Here is a 17,690-nt window from a genome sequence, read left to right as displayed (position 1 = left end):
AGAGAAGTAGTGCTGGCTCCTACCCTGGGGGTCTTTAAGAGGAGGTTGGATGAACACCTGGCCGGGGTTGTTTGACCCCAGTACTCTTTCCTGCCATGGCGGGGGGTCGGACTTGATGATCTGCTCAGGTCCCTTCCGACCCTACCTACTAGGAAACTGAAAAAATTTCAAATTTTACAGTGGTGCACCTGAGACCTGATTCTACCTCGAACACAAGTATGTAAACCTTACAGATCCACAGGAGAGTAACAGTGCAGATTTCCATGTTCTTTTCAGGCTTTCTGTTGTATCACGTTGACATTCAGAGCTTAGAATGCAATGGTTATGAAGGCAGAGAGATGAGGTTGTAAAGTGCTACCCTTTTGTGAACAAACAGAATATCTGTTTGACAGAAAGTATCCTATATGTCTGAACCCAGCTCCGCACACTGCTTGTCTGATATGTGATTGGCTAATGATTCTATGATGTCAAGAAGGAGCGGCTGACTGAGGAACCGGAGATTTGGCAACTTGGAGACCTTCAAAAGAAAAGAAAAACAAAAACACACAAACAAGAAATAAAAAAATTAAAAAATAGTTTAAATAACACTGTTAATCCCTACCATCCCACAGAAGAAACACACAGGTTAATTACATCTACTGATGTTCTACTGTGTGCGTGCTATGGACTAGTAAAATCACAGACGCAAAACTAAGGCATGAAGCTACATGAATATAACCAAAGCTGCTCTGTCCATATGCCCACTAAAACACTGTCTAGTTGTCTTCTGGTTTCAGACTACCCTTTACTGCAGGACAGAGCTGAAGATGCGACAGGAAGTCTGATCATATCATTTGTTTTAGAGGACCGTAAAAGCGCCTACACAAGATGCTACACAGCAACGCATCAGTGGTCACAAACCATGATGCTGCAGCTACGTCGCTGTCGCAATGAGCTCCCTCAGCATAGAGCACTGCTATAGCAACGTAGCTGCAAAAGAAGTGCGCCATCAGCGTGCAGCAATACGAGCTGTTACCGTGCTATCATTTAGGACTCCCAAAAAGAAGTCCTAAATGATGGCACCGTAAGGTCATGTGTAGAGAATTATGCATAATTAATATGCAGCTTGCAAACTGGACACTGACTAACACACAAATTTGGCTTACATGAGTTTTGAAATTCAAACCCGTTGTGTTCCTGCGGCCATTTGGATTCTTCTCAACTGACCTGTAGATTATTGCGTGGATCCTGAGCTATCTGCTGCTTTGTTCTTGTGGACGCATGAGAAGTTATTCGAAGCACTGCTGTGTGTAATGCACATATTTTTATTTGTACTTTTCCACCAGTTAAAGCAGGGGTGGGCTACGACTTTGGCTGGAGGGCCACTTAAGGAGTTTTGGTGAGTTCTTGAGGGCCAGAAATTGGGTGGAGGGGCAGTGCTGACCCAGCCTCAGCCCCATCATAGCTGTTTATACACCACCCAGCATTTGGCCGGGTGGGAGGGGGGTAGCCCAGGGAGATGCAAATTTATCCTATCCGGTCCTGGGCCCATCCATGCCATACCAGCTGCTGGGGGTGTCAGACGGAGTCGGCAGTGTCTCCATGGAGACTGGCCCAGGACCGACACAGACAGGGTGCACTGGGCTGGGCAGATGAGATGGGGGCATGGGTGTGTGGGGAGCGGCATCTGTGAATGGAAGAGGACAGCGGGGCTGAGATCACAGGATGGTGACCACATGGGCCAGAGATCACAGGATGGTGACAGCATGGGCCAGAGCCTGCAATGGGTGCCAGTCCACAGGAAACCAATAAGCAGAGAACCAGCACCTGTTGCAGGGATAAGCAGGGAGGCATATTGCAGCTCTGCCCTAGGCCCTGGCTCTGCACTGTCACTGCCCTGCAATCCCAGTCCATTTGTCCCACCCCAGTCACCGCTGTCTGCCCATGCCCATGCCCATGCCCCCATCCCATCCACCTTGCTGAATGCTCCCTGCCCAGCCTCCATGGCGACCCCACCTGCCTGCTCCATCCAGCACCTCTAGTGGTGGATGTGGGACGATCAAGCCTGGAGTGTCCAGGCAGTGAGGCATGTACCTGCTCCTGGGCAGCAGAGGCAGGGATTGCCAGGGAGCCAAGTCTGGCCACCTCACCGCTCCTGCCTGGCCCCAGGGATTACAGCTCCCGACGTGTCCGCGAGCCACACACAGGAATAAGGCAGGGTACACCAGGCAGCACCTCCACACCCAGGGGCGGCAGAACCAGCCATGTGCACCACGGCCTGGAATGCCCCTTGCACCTGGGCCTGGCAGGGCTGAGACACCAGCTCCAGGCCAGATGGACTCACTTGGTGGGCTGTATCCAGCCATACTCTGCCCACCCTGATCCTTTATAAGCAATCCATTTTGTGAAACCAAGAACAGCAAAATGAAACAGTTGAGTTAAGCTACTTTTGGAAAGAACTCAATGCACACAGAGTATTATGCAGGGGCAAGGGAGAGACAGTACCTCTTAGCTGCGGAGGAAATAGTGCACCTGCACTGAGGAACAGATATTGTACTGAAGGGCGGGTACACAAAGACAGAGGCCCATGTCAGAGCACAAGCCAGCACTTCAGAAACTGTGGTTTTATTAGGCATTTATATAATACCAATATACATCGAGATTAATATACATCTCTGCCCAAGCTATTCCAACTATACAATCAACTCTCCAATTAATATCCTCTCTTTTTCCCACAGGGAAATTAAAAACAATTCTGAATAGGAATTCCAGTGCTCCTCAGTTAATGTAAGGAGACTGCAATGACCAAACATACACAGGTTTAATCAATCTGTGAAACAAAATTTCATATCAAAACATCTCAGACAAAGCACAAACATTAACAAATTTGGATTTCCTGCAGTCTTTCAGTGACAGTTTCAAAGCATCCAAGGACTAGACAGGTTTCAATGTACAATTCTAGACTTATTTATTTTTTTTAACGTTTGACAAGGATGAAAGAAATTTAACAAAAACCCAATTCAAATTTGAAAAGTTGCAATATTATTTTCATGGCCAAGCTCCAATACTGTGTACAGTGCTTGTTTCTAATTGCTTCTTACTCATGAAGTCTCCCAAAGAGACACTAAAGGGATGACGATGCATGAAGACAAAACATTTTGTACACCAGCCAAGTAGGCCAAGGACTCCATGACCACCATGGATTATTTGCATTATCTCATTCTGAATCATAAGGAATCCTGTATTAGCCTGGTTAATTCTATCACAGCTTTTAACCAGCCAGATTCCTAAGTATCGTTGTACAATTTGCAGAGATGATATACATTAAACATTACTAGCATGCAGTAATCCATAGTATTATTATTTTTAGTCTTCTGTGCACATGGGCCAGAATTCCATCTCTTCTTGTGTGGCTAAGGTCCCTGGTACAAATTACAGACGTAGCAACTTGCCACACATTTATATCAAACTAGCCACAAAAATATTCCACAAAATACGTGTAACATCTTTGTGACTGGTTTGTACGGGCTTCATAAACTGAATGTGTGGCATGCCCCATAATCTTGACACCAACAATCAGCTGATTGTAAACGTCAGAATCTAGGCAGCCCCTGATCTAGCTGAGGGCTGCCCCAGTCTTGATGTTGGCAATCACTGATTGTCACCAACCGGATGTGCCCTCACCAGGAGGCATATTTGCTGCCTTACCAGAAGAACGCACAAGGCACGGCAGTAAATTTCAGCACCTGATTGCTACCACCAGCTCTGTGTCCAGAACTGGACCTGGGGCTGATGCCAGCAATGACCGTCAGCCATGGCACCAGAGCGTGCCGGATCCTAGGGCTGCTCCCAGTCCTGTGCCCAATCCTGATGTTCAGCTGAGTGTCAAGATCAGGCATGGGGTAGACTCAGATTCCAAGACAAAATCGTCACATCACATGCACGATCCAAAGGATCAGGTTACAGATAGCTCCACAGTGACTGGACTGGGATTGAAGGACTTTTATGCCCTACCCCAAACATGACACATCCCGTCATGGCTGTGTAAGACTGTGTGTATACTGACCACGTGGAACTGAGCACTTGCCATAATATTAATGTGCAAGTCCCAGGAAAAAAAAAAAGTGATGGAGAAGGGCCCCCTCATGTCTTAGCCTCAGTAGCTGAAGTTAGGGCACTCACCCAGGAAGCTGGATACCTGGGATATAGGTCTACCTTTCCTGCAGCTCTCTGGTTACTTAGCACATTGCTTTAACCATCCTCAACCCACATGCACGCATGTGCATACAAACATACACACACACAAAAGGTCAGACAATATCTAATGGTGTCTCCAGCCCTCCTGACAAGGCTGAGCCACTGTCCCTCTCATTTCAGTCACTACATGAAATGGATGGAGGACAGGACAGTGGAGAAACTTGGGCATGGTTCCAGGCTTTAGGCTTGCAGTGCAGAAACTAACTGGCATGTGGTACATGCCAGTTAATTTGGGCTCTTCCTCCTGGCCCTATATACCTTCCTTTCTTGCCTGTCCACGGCGCTAGCTTCAAAAGGAGCACCAGAAGGGTATCTGGATAATGCTTAATTTGTGGTGTGGTGCTTAAAACACTATACTGGTAGCAACATGCAAACAAATGGTTTTCATAAGCTCCCAAAACTGTTTATGCACATGATCTGTTAAATAACAGAAAAAAAATCTTGGAAACAGGGACCGCAGCCTAGGTTTTAGGTGGCGCAATACCTACATGGATTCCTAGAAGAATGATTTGGTTCTGGTCCTGGTCGTAACTTTGACAACCAGAATGTTTTGTTACAGGCATCTTGTAGTGAATGGCTACGATTTTGCAGTCTTGTGTCACACAACTGCTAGCAACGTGGGCTTTGCACACAGAAGTTCCAGTTTCCAGTATCTTAAGATTTATCCATGAAGCTTCATGAGGCTAACTATACTGCACCTGTCACCAACAGGCAATGCGTTGGGAAATTCTATCTTTATCAGTCAGGGACCATGTATCTTATTACTTAAAGCTAAATGACAATACCAAAATTATTCTCAATCAAGGGCACAAGTATCATATTTTTGGCATAATGTATCACTATTTAATACAATATTCCATATTTATATTTCACATATAGTTTGCAGAACACTTGACCTGAACATGATAGGCCTTATTAATGCAGTAATGATGTTGCATCTATTATAGGAACCTTCTTCAAAAGCAAGTTTAGTATAATATTTATAAATGACAGGGAGAAAGAGGAACTAGGACATTCAGTGCACATCAAACATATTTTGTTAAACATGTCAGAATCTAGCACTGGCAAGGCATGGCATGGAAGAGTTACTAGCTAAGAAGCGTGAGGAAATGGAGATGGTTCTTAATAACTACTCTCTTTGGCAGGTCTTCAAGTCTACAAAAAGTGGTTGTTTTTGATTTAAAAAAATGGAGAGAAAGAAAAAGGTGGCGCCATAATCCTGTTGGTAATATGTCATAATATTGTTCTGCCATAACCCTGTTGGCAATATGTCAGATCATAAACATAGTAAGTTGTCCCAGGGAAGAACCAGTACAAAACAAAGGCCCATATTAATCTGCTTTAACCCATGGTAGAGAGAGGACAGCAGATCCCCAGAACCCCAGAAAAGAGCCAACCAACCTTGGTGAACTGATGAACAATGATGTGCAAGCAGTGTCTCTTCATGTCCAGAGCCTGGGTCTTGTCAGCTGCCTCTAAAATCTAGAACAGAAACATATTAAGACTAATTCTCTTTCTGCTTTGTTCAGGTAAATGCAGAGGCAAAAAAGAATGCTATTACTACGCAGAGAGGGTAATTTCCCTGCACTTATAATTGCAGCCAGCTTTCTACTCCGGCCCCGATTTGGAACCTTTTCCAAATTTCTCTAAAATCAATGCTGTATTTTAAATACTGCACATGGTTTTCATCAGTAGATAATTTTTGTGAGATTTAAGCTAGCCACCAGGGCCAATTTATGTTTGGTGTCACAATGAGATGGATGCAAAAATCCTGTTCAGGGAACAATTCCCACAAGAAGTGGCTAGGCTGACTTTATACCAGCTGAGGATTTCCCCAACCGAAAGGATTCTTGGATAGCCACATTTTTCTCCTTTTAAACCACTTAAGCAGCACAAATGAACTGGAAAAGGTCCGTGATCTTTAGGAAAAAAAGCACCTTGCTAACCGGGAACTCTGGTTTGAGAATTATGTCTGTGTATTCACAACTGTGGGTCTGATATCCGACGTGATGGAACCTCCAGGGAACCCAAGTCTGCAGGGACTGCATGAGCATCCCCTATTAACACTGACATTCAGCCTCCAAGCTTGTATCCCGAGGAAGAATGTCTTGCATTCGACAGCTTGTCTTATTCTATCCCAACTACACAGTTAGGCTAATAAAAGAGATTACCCTAAAAAAAAATCCTTGCCTCTTGTAAAATTTCTCGACCATCACAACATCACTCTTACACTACCAAACTGTGCGTGCTCTTTTATACAAATTCAGGCTTGATTTCCAGCCACACAGCAAAAACCTCAAGAATATCCTTTTTTCTTTTTTTTTTTTACCCTAACAGACAAATATACCTAGAATTATTAACTTAGATTTAGTAAAATATTTTGTCTGGAAATTTAACCGAATTGCAGACACTATTGAGTAGAGTTGAAGCACCATTTGAATTTCTTGAATATTTACTGTGTTTCCAATGGTCGCACTAAATTTAGTGAGTGCTAATTACCTGGAGCACATTTTCTGCTGTAACATTCATTTCCAAATTCTGCTTACAGTATGCTTGAAGTCTGTTGTTGAAGAAGCCATAATAATAAGGGGCCGCAAAGAGGTAGCTGTAAAGCTAGTCAAAGAAAATAAATCTTGTGGTCCAAATTGCCAATGACAACAACAGAACAGCAATACAAATGCTACAGGGGAAAGGATGAATATGATAGTATAGTATTATAGGGCTGGGATGAACAGAGGCTTCTTGAAGACTACATGCATGTAAAATAGAAACCTGCAGAAAATAGTGGATTTCCCCATATTAGTATAAATATATGGTAATTCCCTTATGAGAGGGCAGGGAATGAAACAATGGGTTTAAACCGTAGAAAAGCAGATTTAGATTGAATCTCAGAAAGGACTTCCTAAAGTTTAAGATGAGGAGGGGTGCCCAGGGAAGATATGGAATCTGCCTCACTGAAAATTTTCAAAAGATGCTGGATAAACATGCGTCTGGAATGGTTTAAGCATAACGCATCCTGCATTCATATCCTGCATTCATACAGGAGACTGGACTAGATGACCCTTGAGAGCCCTTCCAACCCAACTGTTCTATCCAAAGTCCTGCCTTTCCTTCATATTCTGTTCGATCTGTACTAAGAGTAGGGCAAGCTATGCAAAATTTCACATATATTTTTGACAACGGTGGCTCTTTTTTTTTTGTTTATGAATGAACACCTTGATTTGTATTAATGGGTTCATTAGTCTCACCTGCCAAGATATGAGTTCTTATGTTTTCAGCAAGTATTTGTACGGGTATTGTGTGAGCCTGGATGTTTAGGCAATGTCGTTCTTTCCCCTCAGTCTCACCAATTCTGTCCAGATCTGCCTGCCCCCATAACCCACACAATGCTCCAGACTGGTGAGGGTACCGAGACAGGGAACAAGGTGTGCACACTTGCTATGTTGTATATAGCTACGTATTTCTAGAGCTAAAGTTAAGACTGACTGGTTTCTGAAATCCTTACAAACCATGCATCTGCTTCAAGTATCACATATTCCTCAAGGGGCTGGAGCTCTGGGGAAAGGAGTGCTTTAAGCTACTGGGGTACCTAATGGCTCAATGCTGGTCCTGGTACCTATGGTAGCAGGGCCACAGTGCACCACTCTGTAGCAGAAAAACCCTAATTTGAGGACATGTGCCAGAGAGGCTGGGACCAGAGAAAGAGGCTGGAGCCTGCTGAGTTCCAGTCCTGAATCCACTATGTGGGGACCCAAACCAGGTGAGTATCTAACAAAAGGAGCTTTATCAGGGCATTGATATTTTTTTTCTCTCATGTCACACTATAAATGCCATCTAAGTTGGTATCCTCACCAATACTAGCTTCTAAGTGTTTCACTTCCTTGAATGTCTTCAGAGCAGCACATGAGGGAACCCACTCCATGCATACAGGATCAGGAAGGCTGCTGGCTCCCACAGCAGAGGAAATGGAGGAAGGTTCCCAGACACTCCTTCCTGCAAACAGGCTCCTACTCCTATAAGAAACTTTCCCATGCTTATGTTTATTTGCTCTCTTCTGTTACAGTAACAGCAAGGTTCTTTCTGAGCAAGTACGCTGAAGCTAGCACTACTATGCTGCATATGAGGACCTCAGCCATTTCCAGAGTTTCTGTGAGCTGAAGCCGTCCAGAAGGAGGCCTGGTCAGCAGAACAAGCAATGCGATACCTCGGAAGGAAAATCCTTCACAGGAAATAGGAATGCGATGTCTTTGTCTTGCCTCATCCTCTCGCAGAGTCTCAAGGCAAGGGGGAATGAGAGAGGTATTGTGAAGAGTTCCCTCCCTGCCCAAAAACCCCCAGAAAAAAAACAAGGGATGTAGAAACAGGAGAAAGTCAGGAAAAAAAGATGCAGAGAAAGAGACTGAAACTTAGACTCTCCATGCAAGGAAAAAAAGGTGATTATAAGGACAAGCGAGATGCTAGATAGCATCCAGCAGATTCCAACACTGCAGGATGTCCTACCCTACCAGCACGTTCTCCACTAGTGGCTATGCCCCAACTTAAAGTTAATGAGACTCATAGTGCTTTATGGAAACCAAGGCAGTGAGTTCCAGCAGGCAAACCACTAGGCTAAAGGCATGAAGATATGAGTGGAGGAGGACTGGATTCAATGCAGCTGAATAATAACTTACATCTGAATGAGGTGGGGACAGGGACAGAGACAAACACATGAAACAGCTATACCAAATCAACTATTACACACTCCTGACCCTTAAGTCAACCCCTTTAAAGCCATGTGACTGTACATGTCCTGAGACAAAAGAGATCCTATTCTCACCTGAAAGACGTAGTTAGCTGTGTTAGTCTGAAGTCAGGGAAAGGGCAGGGTAGAGATGCACTTTGTAGGCTCACTGAATCAGAGATACAGGGCACGTCTACACGAGACGCTGGAAGTACATTAGACTAATTCTACCACGTGTTAGTGCATCACGGCAAAACATGTGCTATTGTGCAGTAGAATTACTGCACATTAGCGTCATGTAAAAGATGTGTACTGGTGCTACTGCACAGTAGTGCCAATTATGGTGCATTAAGTTACTAAAGGTACTAAACTTTATGGTACTACACTTAATATGCCGAAATTATAGTGCATTAATGCATATGTAGACGTGCCTGCATAAGCTTTTTGATTAAGTGAGCTCAGGTTCACAAAAGCTTATGCATCTGATTCAGTGAGTCTATAAGGTGCATCTTTACCTGCCTTCTGCCTGTTCTCAGCTTACTAACTTACTGTGTGACACTGGGCAAGTCACTGCTACTCCTCCTGATGTCCCTGTTTCCCTTTTCACCATCCTGTTTATTGAGATTTCAAACTTTAGGGCAAGGACTAATTGCACACTAGAATAACAACACTCAGCTGGGCCTCCAAGATAAGCTTGTACAGGTTTCCCTTACCAACCATGGGGAATAGGTTTTCCTGAAAGTTCCCACAGTTGGCAAAACTGGCAGGGCTGGGGGAGCAGGGACTGGGGGGCACCAGCAAAGCTGCAGGGGGAGGGATGGGGGGAAGTGCGAAGTACAAGCAGGGCCGGGGGGGCGGGCGCATTTTCCGACTGTGCCCCCCGCCTTCTCTGAAGCATGGATACTCAAAACCATGGTTGGCAAAACCATGACTGGTGATGGAAACCTGTAAAACAAATCAGCAATGCTAATTCCATTGCCTGGGACAGTAAAAACTGCTGGATAACGAAGCACAATTTTTTCAGACTTGGCTGCCTAGAGGCAGACTTCTACATAAGATATCTGACATACAAATATGCTCCTGGGGAACTTTTAGAAATTGCCTGGCAGAGGTGAAACAACTGCCGAGTGCTCGTGGATTTATAAGCACTCACATTTGAAAACTGTGGCTCCAAATTTTGTTTCGTATTTGCTAGAGGTGCACCAATATATTGGCTGCCTATCGGACCAGCACCGATAAAAGGGAAATTGATATTATTGGCTACTGGCTTTTTAAATCGGCCGTTGTAGCTGATAATGTTCTCCAATAATTATGCCTTCTGTCTGGGGCCCCCAGATGCCTGGGTTCCCTTCCATGAACCAGGGTGACCCCGGATACACCCCCAACCCCTCTCTGGAGGGCTGGGCTGTAGGGAACAACTGCCATGGTACCCTAGGCACTGGCACAGCACAGTGCACACTGTGGGTTGGGGTTGGGGCTGAGGCGGGTGCTGTAAAAGGCACCAAATGCCACAGACATGACTGGGGTGGGGAGGAGCTGGTGGAGCTGAGCTGCCTGGACCAGCCCGACCCAGTGTGACAACCTACAGTGCGACTCAACCAGCAGTTAATATCGGTTGTTGGATCAGTATCAGCTGATATGGCTGGTTAATAATCGTTTATTGGTATCGGCCAAGAAAATCTTTATTAGTGCACCCCTAATATCTGCACATTTCGTTTGCCATGGTATAATTGATCTTCTAGATCAGGATGAGGTTTGCTTACTTAAACTCAGGGCAGTTGCCAATGCTACACAAGTCCAGCACAACAAACACCCTGGTTTAGCAGACACCACACGGCCCTAGTGTTGGTGACAGCAGTGGCCTCAAAATCCAGCACAAAATATGCAAGCAGAACTTACATGTTCTTAAAGTCCAATCTCTCTCTATTCTCCACCCAATCTGAAATTATCTTGTGTAACGGCAATTATCTGTTTCAACTGAACATCCTGGAGAAAGATCCTGTTTCTTGACACCCTTGCAATGCCAGCAGTTACACTTGTGCAAAATGAGCATACTCCAGTTTGGTATTTTCTTTTACATTCACACTATAGTGCCTGACAATGTTCCTAGCAAGGAAGACTCAGATCCAATATATCAAATCTGGGCATCTATAACAAAAGTCAGTTGAGGGATCTGCTTCAATTAGTTTTAAGGATACAGGGAGTCTTCAGGAGGCATGTTCACTTCACCATAATAAATGTATCTCAGCATAGACTCGAATGCTTGTTTACTGGGAACCATTTCACCTATAGAAATATTTACTTGTCCATCTTCTGGCATGAAAGAACGGAACATAGCTTCAAAGTAACTGGGAAAAGAAATACAACTCATGTAGTATACAAGTGTTAGAGATACAATTCTACAGACCATGTTTAACCAACCCTACTCACATGTAGCTACAAGGCACTGTGACTTCTATACAAGTTACTTAAAACCAGGCATCAAGTGAATGGCTGGAGCATGATAAAGCTGCCTCAAAAGGTGCGCTCTCCAGCCAAGAGGTGATAGCGAAGGCTGCTCTTTTACTTCCTCTACCCTACAACAGAGAAGCTGTCTCCAGCTTATGCTACCATAGGCATCAGGAGGTAGTAGTGGCAGAGGCAGCCCTTGGCTGTCCACGGGGGCAACAGTGCATGCTCTCCTCACTCCACTGTCCTTGCAGGCAGGCAGAGGCTGTGCTCAACAGCCTCCACCAGCTCCCAGCAGGGGAGAGGACAGGCTGCCTTTGACAGCCACTGCTCCAGGCACAGGTCCCAGTCCTACAGCAGTGCCTATCAAAGACAGCCCCCTGTGGTGGTGGCAGCTGTTCTTGTTGGCACCACTGTTGTGAAAACACCAGCAACAGCGTGTGCATTTGCTGCAGCAGCTGATCCTGTCGCCAACAGCATCACAGCTGCACCAGCTCTTCCTATTATTCCCGCTGTGATGTGGTGGGGCCCCTCGCCCTCCTCCTGCTCCCCCATATGCATGCGGTCCCTCGCCTTCCTCCCAATCCCCACAGCCCCAGGCAGCCCTTGCAGGCTGGAACCCTGCCAGCCTCCATGGTGAAAATCCATGGCTTCCCGGGTTTTTTTTCTCCTTTAAATGTGAAAATATGTGGTTTTCTCCTTAAAGGAGAAAAGCCACATTTTTCCACAGGAAATGGAAAACCCAGATCCCTGGTGATTGCCCACATGCACACACTAATGTGAGGCAAGTGCGAGACAGCTTGCCCCTCAGTTTAAAAGAAGGGGTAAAGAGCATGTGCATGGTCAGGCTCTTAGGTAGAAACACTATTAATTCACACTCCAGCTTATTTTTCTGTAACCTGTTTGTGGGACCATAACTACTGACTAGCTTAATTACCCTTATTGAACAAACCCCTGTGTTACTCAGACCTCTTCTCTCATCTAGTTCAGAATAAGCTGACCCAAGAAACAAATCTGGGATTTTGGGGGAATTGTTTCTACGCCTAAAATCTCCTACTTCCCTGGCGAATTATGACTTAATTGCAGCAAATAGTAGGTCTGACTGGACATACCTGGAGCGGGCTGCAAGAATAGCCTTATGGGCTGGTCTTGGATGGCCATCTAACAGTAGAATGATATCACAGAAATCCATCCCAGCTCCTTCTAGATAAGCCTTCATGTCCTGAATCAAAGACGTGCCTAAAGAAAAGCAACATAGTGAGGTGGTTAAAAATAAAACATTCCACATGATTAGCTTCTATAAAGTTAACAGAAGGTTGAACCACTTCTACCAACAGGTTTTCCTTCAGGAGGCGATTGACAAATAGCCACTTCATTACATCCTTAGAGCAGAACATGTTTAATTTCAGCTAGTGCAGTTGCTCCAGACTGTGCAGCAGTTGTTTAGCTGTAACTGCTACATCTACATCATCCTGTAGTAATAAAAAAAACACTGTAACTTTGATGCCGAATGAAGCAGGGATAAAGTTGGAGAGGTTTTGCTATATTTTTACTTCTACAAAATCATGCAGAGGTAACATCTGTTCGTAACAGCTCGTTTCAGTATCCTTCGATAGCAATATAATCTTTTTCTACCTTGGATCAGACCTTGGTGGGGATGTTCGGCTTCTCTACCATTCCTGCTGCTGCCAGCTTTTCATTCTTTCCCTTCCCATGTTCCCTCTTCTTTTGAACCCTGCTGCATCCAATTAATTTCTGATCTCCCCTTTCACATTGCTGTCACCCAAGTCCTCTCAGACCTCCCTGATTCTGACTCCAGGTTTAGTCCTGTCCTGTGCTCTCCTCTCAGTCTCTCATATTCATGATGTCAACTCTGTGTTGATGACATATCCAAAACCTGAGCTACATGTTTCCTCATCTTATTGTCTTCATTCACTTTTTAACCCTAGTTAACATTCCTATTTGCCAAGCTGGCGACTCCATCTAAATTGGTCTTTACCATATATTGCTCTCTCACAGCAGGGACAAAAATAACATTTGAAGTGGCCCAAGTGATTTTAGTGTGCTCCAGAAAGTGAAGCTACAGACATACTTGACCAATGAAGTGCTTAAAAAATGCCCATTTTGCTTCAGAAATGACCCTGCAGGAAGAAGAAAATCTTGGAAGCACTTCTCTATGAAGCAATTCATATTACTGTATTTACTCAAATACAAAATGAGGTTTTTTTCCCCAATTGGCATGGGAGAAAAAGCCCCTTGTCTTATAATCTCATACAAAGAATCTCACTAAATACAGTGTCAATTAAACTGCTGCTGCAAAGCAGCATGTGCTTAGCAGTGGAAACCAACTATGAAGAAAATTAAAAGCAGACCACACTGAGCGCGACTATAAAACACATGGCCCACATTGGGCAAACATGCAGATGGGAACATACACAAGAATAAGTTAGTACAGCCCATCTGAATAAGACATATGGTCATGCCCTGTATATGCAGTCCCCCTCACCACTAATTCTTTTGCAAGTCATGGTGAGCCACAACACTGCATTCCGTTCACCCAGACTCCCTCTTTCAGTCCCCCTCTCAGCTTGGTACACGATTAGTGTGGTCCTGCCTTCCATGAGGTGGAGCTGGACCAGGCTGCCCTGTACTTCATTTGCATATACATTTTTGGAGCATCCCAAGGATTTGTGACAAGAACACCCACTTCCAGTCGTGAGCGGGAGCTAATTAGTACCTCCTTGGTGGGAGGTATCTGGAGTACACACACACACACACACACACACACACACACACACTCAGCAGTGCTGAGCTATGGGGTCATCATGGCTTTGGATGCTCTTGACTCTGGTGGGGCCCAGTCTAATGAACTACGTGGTAAATTACAAGCCTTTGACTTTGGACTAATATCAGGCATAGCTGGCACCTAATTACATGTAGTACAAGAGTGCTACTCAAAAGTATGCTTATGGAGTACCCGTGCTAAAACTTGCAGCAGTTTCAAGAAAAGGTAACATATCAGTTTTGGATATACCAAGTCCATGGGTACTATATGCATACTGATACAGCCATATTTAATTTAAGGTTATTGTTTTCGAATTTGCTCCTCACTTCCACATGTTCAAGGAGAGCAGGGTCTGGCAGTAAAAAGAGAGATAAGGGGCTGCCAGGGGAAAAAGTTGGAAGGAAGCAGAAAGCAAAGGGCTACCTGATTCCCAGATTTATTTTTCCTGCTGTAGCAACGGGAGGGAACAAATTCAAGGCAAACCTCCAATAGTTGGATTCTATACCTGGAAAATTGTAACAAATTTTGTCTTCAGTGCTGTCTTCTATTTGAGTAAATACAACATGTTTCCACCCACCAGCAGAGCATGTTAGGGAGTTGGTCAATCCACCTGCATCCCACACTGCACCTTCCAACCCCTTCTACTGCTTCAAGGAGCCTCTTCTTGGTACTCACACCAATTTCCATGGCTCTGGGATTACAGGACCTGCCTGCCCTTTGACCTCTGCTATATAGTACCAGGTGACAAGGCCACATTGTGCCCTTATTTTCTTAGATATACACCCTGAAAACTCAATTTCTATTGTCTGGGAACAGCTTCATGAACCATTTTGAAGCAGGCCACCATCAGTTTGCGCCACCCTCTTCTGCTGCATCTGTGTAGCAGTGTACCAGTTTGAGGTGGGAAGAGATAATGGACCCCCGTGCCATCTGGGGTAATAACAACATCCAGCATGCATTCTAGACAAGCCATCGCAACTGGGCCTTCTAATTATTTTTTATTATTTAGATTTATATCCTGGACCTATCCAAAAGACTCCAAGTAGCTTACAATAAACAGAAAAAAACCCATTAACAGAATTCCCCAAACACCAGCCCAAAACTTGAGAACTCCAACTTCCCCTCCCTTCAACTATCATTTTCCTGACTAAACGCTGCACGTAAGCCCTTCCAGCAAATCCCAACCATGATTCCCCAAGGGCAACGCCAAAGGATGCTTTTAGTGGTACCAGCTTGAGGAGGTTTACCAGCTTTGTAGGGCCTACAGGCTGGCCAGGTCCTTCTCCCTTCGTGTCGGCAGCCAACATACTATCTGGGTCAAGAGTGGGAGGGGATGGGAGAAAGTGATGTCAGCTATTCTTCGGTCCAAGGCAGCTATGAAGCCTGCTCGAAGGCCAAACCATGATTGGGAACAGTGCTAGGGCCAAGACTGAAGGTATGGTGGTATAAAAAGGCCTGGCAATTGGGACTCAGATGCTCCGACAGTGACTAGCACCTATTACAAGGCTCTGTCCAAAGTCTAGTACAGTACCACCTCCTTTTTTTTTTTTAAACCAGACCTGCCCTTCCAAAGCAAAGTATGTTGATATTCTAGTCATGGAAATTGTTCCATTTAATGTCTGTGATACCAATATGCAGGAGTCAACATAGGAAATGGCATAATATATCAATGCCCTAAGGAGTTGGGGCACTGGATTCTGCACCAACTGCAGCTTTTCCAGAGCATTTAGAAGTCTTTGGTATCGTTCCTAAGATACAGCAGATAAAAGTAACAGCTGGACATTCATAACATGAAAATCGCTTTAATCAGGTCTGTTTCAGATAAGGTAGGGACAATCTTTTGCTTGAAACTTCTTTGATGTAATGACATATCCTTGCCTACAACTAGCAGGAAGCATTAATGAGGCTATACTGACTGCATAACCAACGGGCAGTAACAGAGAGAGACAGGTCCTAATCATATTAGTGTTTCAAAAAAAAAGTGCAACTTTTAAAGCAATGAGGAAGTTACTTTACCAATATCGATAGGCTGATCAGAATGCATTCGAATAGGAGGCTGTTGTTTTCTCCGTACTATCTCCACTATCAGGGATGAGGAAAGATGTTCAAATTCCTTCATCATTATTACTTGATTAAAATGCGATTCTTTCACCACAAAGTTTAGGCAATGTTCCTTAAACAATGAAAAAATCATTGGTGTCCCATCTGAAATCCTATCATTTTATACAGACTGCAAGAAAAATGATTACAAAAACTTTCATTTCAAAACCTTTTCCTAAATTAATGCTTTTCGTGACATTAAAGAAAAATAATTTTCCTATTTTGTCTTTAATCCTCTCTTATTTCTGATTTAATTACAAATTATAATAATATTCCCTTCATGGGCAGCTAAGAATCTAGGTTTGGTCATCTACAAGGCATTCCGACACCTTTGCACCCAGTGGAATTCCACCCCTGGATGTGTACCACTGAGCATGTGTACAACTATGTAGTCAAGCAGACTGGACATGTGTACCAGCAACAGACTGAGAGAGGGAAAATTACCATCTTTCCCCCACAATAGTTGAATAGCAAGAGAACTACCCCGGAAATCCAAAAGACCCTGTTCTATGCCCACTTGACCCAGAGTAGGTTTGAACCTGGGTGTCTGATTTCCCAACACACAGCTGTAATCACCAAGCTACAAGTCAATCATTATCTAGTCCCTGCTCTGGTGCTCCTTTTGAAGCTGGACCAGTAATACAGTCACTGGTGGGAGAAAAAGGATAGAAGACAGTGCTAGAGGGAGCTCCAGACTCGTTGGGAGCAAGGACTTAGGCTAAACCAAAAGTCCCCTCCTTTCCAAGCTATCAGCCTTCTCACTGAGCCACATAGCCTATGGCTTGCACTCAAGTATCCTGGGTGCAAAATATGCCAGTACCTTCCTGAGTTGTCAATTAATTCTCTTTTCCACCTTTTTTTAAGGCACACTGTTTAAAAAAAAAGCATGAAAGCAAAATTTTGCACTGAATGGGTTGAAGAACCAGTTTCAAGATCTCTGCAGAGTGCAGCAGGATGGAAACACCTTTGGCTCTGTCTCTCTGCAATGAGAAGTAAGAGGGAACTGAGGTCACTCTGCCACTTGTACACAGGCACAGGAGCATGAGGAAGCACAGGCTGTACACACCAATCCAAATAAATACCTCTATTAAAAAATTTGATTGTACATATATGAGCCACACAAGCCCCTACAATGGGATCTACATGGATATATATTCAAAGAACTGTGATTGCAGAGAAAAAGAAATGAGTTTAAGCTGGAAACTTTCACCAGAACCAGCCAGATCTCCTAAGTGTAGGTGAGGTGTTTTAAGTAAAAGGGTTTTTAGAGCTCTTCAGCTCAGAGAGACATGTCTGTAAGTAAGGAATCAACTTTCTACACCAATACCAAGCATCCAGGAATTTCCTTTAATAAATGCATCCAGCTACACAGTCAGATCACCTTAAAACCCACAGCATTAC

The 17,690-nt window shown here is 44.3% G+C and overlaps 1 protein-coding gene across 2 annotated transcripts in view; it reads right to left on the bottom strand.

The window, feature by feature from the left end:
• Positions 1 to 282: 282 nt before the first annotated feature.
• The window catches only part of LZTR1 (leucine zipper like transcription regulator 1), a 41,085-nt gene continuing 23,677 nt past the window's right edge, over positions 283 to 17,690 (bottom strand). Inside the window, exons 15-20 of one of the 2 annotated variants that reach the window (XM_019546312.1) lie at positions 16,206 to 16,362; positions 12,517 to 12,643; positions 11,155 to 11,304; positions 6,736 to 6,841; positions 5,638 to 5,718; positions 283 to 517 (exon numbers count right to left, since the gene is read on the bottom strand). In XM_019546312.1, coding sequence (XP_019401857.1) covers positions 401 to 517; positions 5,638 to 5,718; positions 6,736 to 6,841; positions 11,155 to 11,304; positions 12,517 to 12,643; positions 16,206 to 16,362 — 738 coding nt within the window. In that variant the 3' untranslated portion in view covers positions 283 to 400. Of the gene's footprint in view, positions 518 to 5,637; positions 5,719 to 6,735; positions 6,850 to 11,154; positions 11,305 to 12,516; positions 12,644 to 16,205; positions 16,363 to 17,690 lie in introns of both variants that reach the window. The other variant, XM_019546313.1, reaches the window with a different exon arrangement.

Source organism: Crocodylus porosus, unplaced genomic scaffold (genome assembly GCF_001723895.1).
Source record: "Crocodylus porosus isolate Cpor-Errol unplaced genomic scaffold, CroPor_comp1, whole genome shotgun sequence".
In the NCBI taxonomy this organism is placed as follows: domain Eukaryota; kingdom Metazoa; phylum Chordata; order Crocodylia; family Crocodylidae; genus Crocodylus; species Crocodylus porosus.
Note: the sequence above shows the minus strand (reverse complement) of the source record. Positions and strands in the feature narration are given on the sequence as shown.